At 40.1% G+C, this 9769-nt stretch overlaps 1 protein-coding gene across 5 annotated transcripts; it reads right to left on the bottom strand.

Annotated features, from left to right (window-relative positions):
• Positions 1-111: 111 nt before the first annotated feature.
• Positions 112-9711, bottom strand: slc5a11 (solute carrier family 5 member 11). Of its 5 annotated transcripts, XM_081711148.1 has the most exons (17): positions 9589-9711; positions 9322-9426; positions 8593-8770; positions 8281-8352; positions 8080-8184; positions 7760-7819; positions 7542-7646; positions 7177-7282; positions 6693-6773; positions 6364-6569; positions 5841-5976; positions 5599-5706; positions 5356-5503; positions 4573-4741; positions 4021-4236; positions 3693-3831; positions 112-736 (listed from the first exon to the last, which is right to left on the bottom strand). In XM_081711148.1, the coding sequence occupies exons 3-17, from the start codon at positions 8725-8727 to the stop codon at positions 510-512; spliced, it is 2013 nt and encodes a 670-aa protein (XP_081567274.1). In that variant the 5' UTR covers positions 8728-8770; positions 9322-9426; positions 9589-9711; the 3' UTR covers positions 112-509. The 5 variants fall into 5 exon arrangements, with proteins under 5 accessions (XP_081567274.1, XP_026859128.2, XP_026859130.2 ...); XM_027003327.3 differs by lacking the exon at positions 9322-9426; XM_027003329.3 differs by lacking the exon at positions 9322-9426 and having other exon boundaries at positions 8593-8719.
• Between the last annotated feature and the right edge of the window lie 58 nt (positions 9712-9769).

Here is a 9769-nt window from a genome sequence, read left to right as displayed (position 1 = left end):
GTTTTGTATGAATGTTTATTAATAAACCTTAGGGATAACAGACGATTTCTTAAGACAAATAACCAAAAAGGTTCACTTGAACCGCAGTATAAATGTTACTGCAGTAATATTCAAAAACTCCTCAATGGCTCATTCTAAATAAATACTATAGCCATAGCACTTTTCTCATCATTGGAAGTTTTCTCCTCCCAAAACCTCATTTTGTCCATTTTAGAACAATCTTATTCCATTTTGGAATGATCATAAATGTGCGAAATGAGTGATAAACATTGAGATGAAATTGCAGAAACCCAATAATGCAACTGATTTACAAGAGATTAGTTGTTTGATAACTACCAAAAGATATATAATCCAAAATGTTAACTTGATTTTGAGGGATTATCATTGTTTGCCTACTGATACTACCAGTCAAACACAACCTTAAGAAGTGGCAGTTTGGGAGCTCAGATCTCTCATGCCCAGTAGGCGATGAGAAACACTGCTACAGACAGGCAGACAATAAGATTGTCTCATGCCCAGTAGGCGATGAGAAACACTGCTACAGACAGGCAGACAATAAGATTTCCATTTACTACATGCCTTAGGCGTGGGTCTTCCTCCAGGGAACATACCACTGTATCAGGAAGGGATGGAGGGGCATTTTCTCCTCCAGATTCTTGCTTCATTCCGCACAGCCAGAGCAAGATGTTCTTCAGCTTAGATGGAGTCTTTCCATTTTGGTTTATACTACTTGAGTCTGGGAAGAAAGAGATGAAAATTATATGATTTTAAAATGATCATTTTGGATCAACATTCTTGTGTAAAATCACAAGACTGCTGTGAGTGGGAATTATTGGGCAGGCAATCCTCTCAAAACATGCAGTCCACCGCTCCCACATCCTTCACCTATGGAACATGGTCTGTTATTGAATATAAAAGTGTTTTAATGTTTTCAATGCACTCACATGTAGATTTTGGGATCATGATTTTTTTTAAAAAGAAAAGCAAAAATCATATCTAAAATCATATCTAAAATACCTCTACTTTCAGCATACTCAGTCTATATTTTTGACATATACATTTGGACCTTTCAGGGGAATTTGAAAAAAAGATTTCCAGCTTCGGATTCTCATGTTACAGCCATAAAAGATTTATATATTGCAACTATCTGGCTCCCCCTGCTGGTTCACCTGTCATCGCTATGTCGACACTGTCATGTCTACACTGAAGGCATCTCTGAGTGTACAGACCAAGGCTGATTTTTTATTTATTTTTTTAAAGAGCTTTTACTCTGAACATTAAACACTTTGGGTCTGTTATGCATGCAAGTCTCACCAAAGGATAACGCTGGTTTACAAGGTTTTTGTTTCCTTTACAGTTTATGGTGTTCCAAATAGACCTTTTGATGCTAATCACAGAAAAAACTTCTAAATTTTTACATCACGTACGGTTTTTGAGAAACGGCTGTTTTTGTTTTACAATCATTATGAAATTTTGAGACATAATATCATGTATATAGATTTACTTGCTTGCCAGTAAATTTTATTTATTTATTTGGTTAAAATCATATTTTTGATGGCTGTGACCAATGTAACATTAATAGAGACTAAATTTGTTAAAGTACACAAAGGAATTCTTTCTGATCATGCAGTAACTTGATCGGGCATGCTTGGGCAAGTCCAAGCTCAGCTGCAAGATTCTAGCTTTTTTCCATGTCAACGCAGCCTTACATAACTAGCAGTTGCAGCGAGTAACAGTCTTTCTATGTAACGTCTGTGCACATGAGTGTTTCATATAACTGAAACTGTTGAGTTTAAAGACTGTGGACTTGATTTCATATAGATTCTGAAATGTCGTGCCAACGTCGTAATAGTTGTGACATGTTTTATTACATATGTGGCCTGTTTACTCTGAAAGCACTGAAAAGGAGTATGACTGTACTCATTAAGAAGGCGTACGAGTTATACTTTGGGTGCAAAATTGGTGACCATGACAAATCATGGGCTCCTCATAATATGTTGTGCATCTTGTGCTAGTAGTCTGCGAGCTAGGTTGAAAGGTGTGCGACCATCCATGCCATTTGCTATCCCAATGATATGGAGGGAGCAGAAGGATCATAACTGATTGTTACTTTTGCATGACGAATGTATCAGGATATTCTTCAAAGAACCGGAAGTTTATTGAGTACCCGAACCTTGCATCGGCAATAAGACCAGTGCTGCATGATGACAGTCTTCCTGTTCCAAAACCTCCAAAATGTGTGGACATTACAGGATGAGGATGAGGAGGTAGGCAGTAATGGTGAGCTGATGCAGATGGAAGCTGCTGCTGATCCAGACTTCGTGCCATCAACATCCAGCAACCCTCATTTATTATCTCAGGTAGAGCTGAATGATCTGGTCAGAGATTTGGGTTTATCAAAGAGTCAGGCAGAGCTGCTTGGGTCAAGGCTGCAAGGATGGAATCTTTTGTCATTCGGCACGAACATTTCAGTATTTCGCAGCCGTCATGAAGATTTGACAAAATATTTCAGTCAAGTTGACAGTCTGACTTTTTGTTGACATCGATGGATTGTTTTGTGCTCTCGGTGGTGGGCATGAACCATCAGAATGGCGACTGTTTATTATCTCATCAGTCTTGAGCTTGAAGGCTGTTTTGCTGCACAATGGCAATAGTTACTCTTCCATACCTATCGGACATGCCATTCATATGAAAGAAATGTATGAGAACATGCAGCTTCTGCTGAACCACATTCAGTACTCGAGATACAACTGGAATTTGTGTGGTGATCTTAAGGTAGTTGCAATTCTACTCGGTCTGCAGCTTTGTTACACCAAGTATCGTTGCTTCCTTTGTGAGTGGAACAGTCGAGCAAGAGATTCGCATTACATCAGAAAGGTCTGGCCTTCCCGCAAGAAACTGGTGCCAGGTCAGAAGAATGTTACACCCATGACCCACTGGTAGATCCAAAGAAGATATTTCTTCCGACTTTGCACATCAAACTTGGGCTAATGAAAGATTTCATTAAGGCAATGAACAAGCAAAGTGAGGCCTTTGCTTATCTGCGGCAGATGTTTCCACGCATAAGTGATGCCAAGATAAAAGAAGGTCTTTGGCCCACAGATCCAAGATGTGATGAATGATAGCCACTTTGATGGTCTTCTGCAGGGTGCAGAATGTGTAGTGTGGACAGCCTTCAAGAATGTCGTTTGTAACTTTCTAGGTAACTACAAAGCACCTGACTATGAAAAACAAGTTCAGTGTCTGCTTCAGGCATACAAATCGATAAAGTGCAACATGTCACGTAAGATACATTTTCTTCATTCCCACTTGGACTTCTTCCCAGACAAGCTCGGCACCATGAGTGACGAACATGGTGAAAGGTTTCATCAAGACATGGCCAAGATGGAGAAATGGTATTAGGGCAAATGGAATCCGTCTATGATGGGAGACTATTGTTGGACTCTTATCCGTGAAGCATCAGACAGTGATTATAAATGAAAATCTAGTACTGTTTCATGTTGCCAGCATTGCCATCACAGTGTACGCCGCTAGACACTTGACAATGCTTAATGAAAATCACAATTTTCTGATAAATGGTACGTGACACAGACATTATAAATACATTTTTGTGTTCAGCGTGTTAAAATCTAACACGAAAAACAGTGGAGGAAAAAAATTCTCTCAAAAATTTGTTTATCAGTGTAACAAACCTTTTGGGCACTCCTCAATATTTACGCTGCTCTTTTCTGTTTCATGCGTTCCAGGGTCAGGAATATGAAATGCAGCTTCCTTATCTGCTTCACTCCTCTGCACAGGATCTAACCTTGTAAACCATGTCAGGCGACTTATCTGCAACACACAAGATTTATATATTGGCTAATATGGAATTAGACAGTTTTTGATGTTGGATTATGAGACACTTCTATACTTGTATAGACCTTTTGCTCCTGTACACTTCAACTTCTGAATTAAATGCTGTTATCACAAGCGGTATTGTGAGTGTATGGTGTCTGAGAGAGACGTGTGTGCAAGAGAGACCTGTTCTTCTGTGGGTTTTTCTGCAGTCAGACTGATGCACACCACCACAGTCAGTGTGAACAAAGAGAGGATGATGGAGAAATACAGGTAGTGCACGTATTTGATGACATCAGGTCTACTATCTGTCTCGTAGCACTGCGGTACCGGGTAGATGAAATCCAGAATCATACGTACAAGTCCAACCAGCAGACCCAGCACCAAGCCCCAGAAGGCCCCCTGAGCAGGCACATGAATGAAGTTCAACACATCAAGTTCAGATTTGTAGCCATATCCTCTGTCCCACTTATACTGCATGCTGTATGTACATACATACATAGTAATACAACTTAACCATTACATACTAGCTGACATATAGTGTATTTATTAACATAAATGCCTGATTCGACAATTACATTATTAGTTATTCTTCAAATATATTGCTGTTTAACTGGCAAAACCACTTAGACAGAAAATCTTTAAAGAAACAAGACTTAGAGTATGCATACATACCACGGCTAATCTATCCCACTAGAATGCAGTCAACACTGCTGACTGACTGATTATACAGAGTACCTTCTCATTTGTCCTTTTCCAGAAGCAGCCCATCAGGAACACAACAGAGACAGGGGGCTGTAGGTAGATGCTGATAGATTGGATGTAGATGAAAAGCTGTCCACCCTGACTGGCTTGAACCAGAGGGATCCATAACACTGACACCACCACTAATACAAGTACAAACACTCTGAACACACACACATATAGCTATATATGAAGATTCCTGAGAGTAACTGTGGTGTACTGTAGTAAAAGATGTAGAGGTAATAAAAATTGCAGACATGAGTAACAGAGTAACAGAATATTTTGGACAGAGGTCCTTCATCAGCTCTGCAAGCACTTTTGCTTGCTGTACAGTTTCTACTGCACATGCAATTCAGTGTTCGTTAAGCGTTACAGGTAACATTTTCTTAAACAATGTAACATCACAACTGCATGTAGTGGTAGCTCCATGGTTAAGGTACTTAACTAGTAACCAGAAGGTTGCCAGTTCAAGTCCCCCTACTGCCAAGTTGCCACTGTTGGGCCCCTGAGCAAGGCTCTTAACCTTCATTTGTTCAAATTGTACTCAGTCATAATTGTAAGTTGCTTTAGATAAAAGTGTTGGTTAAATAATGTAAATGCTTTTGAAAATAGTACAGAGCTAGACAAATTCTACAATATCACTAAAACATACAAAGTGACAACTCTCCTTCAATGTCAGTTACAGTGAGACCAGCAGACCACATGAACCATGGATAGCAGGAGTGCTTATACTGGCCTGGGCATTAGTGACATGATGTGTAAGTATTAATGTCCTACCTGCCCACGATCATGAGCTCCCACTCAGAGGCACGGCGCATGTGTCTCCACAGGTCCATGGTGAAGAGTGTGCTGGAGCTGTTGAAGATGGAGGTCAGGGAAGACATAAGAGCAGCCAGCAACACAGCCATCATGAGACCCCGCAGTCCTGCACATAGACACGCAAACGTCAACCATAAACATTTTTGAGATCAAACAAATAAATGAAGTAAACAGACTGAAGAGGCTGATCAAAATCTTCACCTGAAGGAAGGAGTTCCATGACAAGTTTGGCATAAGCAATATCCGAGCAGCCCACCGAATTTCCACAAACCTTCTTACACGCCTCTGGGTCAGCACATGCTACCTCATCTACACAGTCACACCACAGACAACCAAAATGGGTAGGATGCACTGAATAGTCCAGCAGTTTAACAGCATGAAATGTGGGACGAATATCCTCTATATGAGAGCCATTTAAACATGCTAGTCAACCCAGTACAGACCTGGATACAGTATTCTGCTGATCATACCAGGCAGAAGCATCATGAAAAAGGGCAGGACCTTGAGGTAGGCAGCCAGCAGAGACCCTCCTTTAGCATGTAGTAGGTTCTTAGCAGCCAGGGAACGCTGCACTATAACCTGCACACACACATGAACCAATGATTGCTCAAAGAATCACATCTCACACACAGGCTTAGATCTATTGTAATGGGGAGCACTCAAATAAATAGATCTTGAACCTCAGTTTATGTCTACTGCATGACTACAGCAGTCTTCAAAGACATAATAGTAAGTAGTTAGAAGTTTTGGTGCACCCATAATTGATCATTGAAAAAAAAAAATGCTGTTCTATGATGAGTTTTTTGCAATATCTGTATTCTTTTTGCACCATATATCCAATATCTGTGTTCTTGGTAGCATGTGTCCAATATTTGTGTCCAATTAGCACAATGTGTCCAGTATCGGTGTCCTTGGTAGCACCATGGTAGAACTGTATAAATGACTCAGCTTTTTCTCCTCCCTCACCTGGTCAGAACACCAGTACCACATGGATGGGATGGACATGCCCAGCAGCACACCTGGCCAGGGTAGGTCAGAGGTCAGAGGGTCACGGAAAAGGTGGAAGGCATCTTCACGAGGGATCCCACAGGTGGTGTTTGGGGGTCTAATGGAGGGGATGGCACTGCTATATCTATCAAAGACAGCTTGCCACCCCCCAACCTCTGTGAAACCTCCACCCAGACAAAACATGAGAGCAAGAGCAAGGTTGAAAATTAGAGGAGAATTCTGATGTTATTTTGTGTTTATTGTGCATGGAAATCCACATAGAGCAGGATACGATAATCAGCACATACTGAAGCCCATAAGCGTCAGGGCCCCCATCAGCATGACCAGAGTCTGAGCTGCATCTGTGTAGATGACTGCAGCAAGGCCACCTGTAAGCATACCCAGACAAGCGTGCTTCAAAATGGGACAGCAAAGTGGACACTGGCCCACACTTCTCACATGACAAATCCAAAATCAAACAATTAGTGTGTTTGCATCTCACTGAATGTGTTTTAAATGAGGAGCTCAGTATATGTAGTGAGGTGGAAAGACCCTCTCACCTGCTACTCTTATGTGTACATTTACCACATTTATCAGACACCCTTATTCAAAGAGACTTACAGCAGTGCTTTGTAGACTCTAGTAAAAAATATATCCTTATGTTAGCATAAATATGTTAGTCTGAAGAATACTGTCAGGCTAATTCCTTGTTTAAAGTGGGGAAAAGGACAGTAAAAACATTCTTTGGTTTTGTTTTTTAAGCATGTTATTAAGTACTCAGTGAGCATTCACCTGCTACTGTGTAGAAAGCTGTGATGACGAGAAGAAGTACCACAGCCAGATAAATATCCCAGCCAAGAGCCTGCTGAATGAACACTGCACCAGCGTACATATCCACCTGCACACACACTGTACTGAGCATGGTCGCACTTCTGGGAACACATGCCAGGATTTAATGGAGGTTATATCAAGTAAAATGCTAATTTCCATTATACAAGAATGCAAACACACAAATTCTGGTTTTTATGTGTGTTGAATTGTGTTATTTATGTTAGTATTTTTTTTTAAAATAGTTTATGATCAATAAATACATTTTAAAGCTACTGCAAATGTTCAGAAAACCAGCACACAAAACCTCAAAATTGTAATGTACTTACTGATATTTTTGTAAAGATGTAAATAAATAAATACAAGATGGCAATAAATATCTGAATTCTTTTGCCCCCAAATCTTCTCTGAAGATACTCAGGCATAGTTGTCACCTAGGAGAACATTAACATACCTTTGATGAACAGTATGTGCATTGAATATGAATTACAAAACATCAGTCATGTACTGCAGTATATAGTCTAGAAGCCTGGTTGCATTCTCTTACCCCTGAAGCAATGTAGATGGGTAGGAAGAACCAGCCTAGAACCAGGACCATCAGCATACCCTGCCAGTATGAATAAACAGTGACATTAATAGCACTCACCTTCAGTAAACTTCATTTCTCAAAATTCAACATGAATTTTAGCTAGGAATTCAGGAATATCTTATGTGAACCATAAGCTAGGTCATGCTATTTTTCCTGATTGCTGAGTTTTAAATGTAGTTTAGGTTTTTTCTGAAATGGAAATTATCCATTCCTCACCACTTATCCAAACAGTAAGAATTCAGCACAATTTAAAATGGTTTGTGGCACTGGAGCCTTACATTCCACTCGTATGCAACAGGGCCAATGCCAGCTGCAGCTCCTGAGCCTGCCAGCCCAATGAAGTGGCCACTGCCCACATTACTGGCAAACAAGGACGTTCCCACCTGCAAACAATGCTCACCATTAGCAAACCCTTCACTAGCTGCAATTAGATGCGCCTGAAGAAACTGCCCTCGTTAATGTCAGCTGTTGGGACTCACCGGCCACCAGGTCATGTTTTTGCCTGCTAGAAAATATCCGTTGACTGTACTTCTCTTGGTTTTCCACATAGACTTGAAATGAACGAGGTAAGACAATAAGGCATATATGTGACACTCAACAGATACAATTACTTAAAAATGTTATCTATTAGCTGACATCTAAAAAAACATATCGTAATGACATCATTCCAATTGCAAACTAGTGTAGTTTATTTGCCTTGGAAGACTTCAAATCAACTTTTATTTTCTGGAGAAATATATATGTGTGTAGGACCTTATCAGTGATATGAGAGTTCTTGCAAAGAAGCCTACCCATAGTCCTACTGCCAAGATCAATAAGAAATACACCACTAGCACTGCTATATCAGCAGCAGGTAGGCTCTTGGGTCCCTGTGAGTCTTCTTTAGTGGGTGCAGGAGAGACATTAGGCATCTCTGTGCTAGCCATAATGTCAAAGGTCAAATGGGTCAGGAAGCAAAAGTCGTTCAAACTACAGTAAACACAGCAGATGATTATTCGATGCCATCTCTCACTCACACACAACAAATAAATGTAAGAGCACACATTATCAACCTTTTAAATGGACCATAATATTGCAGCCCTGAGTTCTCTATGGATTGTGCTTTTTCCAAATGTAATTAGCAATTGTGTTTTACAGCACTGCTTAGTCATTCAGTTACACAATAAGGCAAATGACAGAATCTGGAAACTACATAGTAAAATATTACTGCTGAAACACAATATTTTAAGTCTTTGAACCTGTTCTTGGACTAAACCATGCAGTCATTGTGCTTTGTAGATTACATTTAGTCTAGGATTAAATCTATGTTTAAATCTATGTTTTTAAATAGCTTTTATTTAAAATAAGATTGAACTAAATATTAATTGAACTGAACTGAATGAGTATTGATTTACCACTCACTTAAAATGTATTATAACCACAGCAGAACTAAATTTCATATCACAACACAGTCTGTCTTACACTATGTTTTACAAACACAGTTTTGTAGTTTTTCATGTCTTTATAAGGTGACTTCATACATGAAGAAAAGTTCAGGATGGCCTTAAACAGCTGTCACAATGTTGTTGGTAGATCAGTTATCACACAGTGTCCTTTCACCATCACTTCCACGCACCACCTTCTCACTATGAAACAAAATGACTCTGAGTGTAACGAACTCTCACCACTGAGTCATGGCTGATAATAAAACAGCCTCCCGCACCCGCATGACAGGTGCACTAAAATCGGCCTGCACAATGCCATCTGCCATGTATCAGTGTAGAGGGGAGATGAAACGATCCACTCACCAGTGCTCGCAGGTGGAGACAGAATGTCGGTCTTTCTCATCAAGGCATTCACATGGTGCTATAGTGCATCGCCTGTCAAAAACCTTCACCCTTCAGACACTTATGGTCTCATTGTTCTCTAGAAGTGTCCTTTCTGACCATGGGATCAAATTCCGATTTTCTTTCACTCCTTATATAAGAC

This window comes from Electrophorus electricus, chromosome 3 (genome assembly GCF_041902795.1).
Source record: "Electrophorus electricus isolate QZ-2024a chromosome 3, ASM4190279v1, whole genome shotgun sequence".
Classification (NCBI taxonomy): domain Eukaryota; kingdom Metazoa; phylum Chordata; class Actinopteri; order Gymnotiformes; family Gymnotidae; genus Electrophorus; species Electrophorus electricus.
This window is presented reverse-complemented; position numbering and strand designations above follow the sequence as displayed.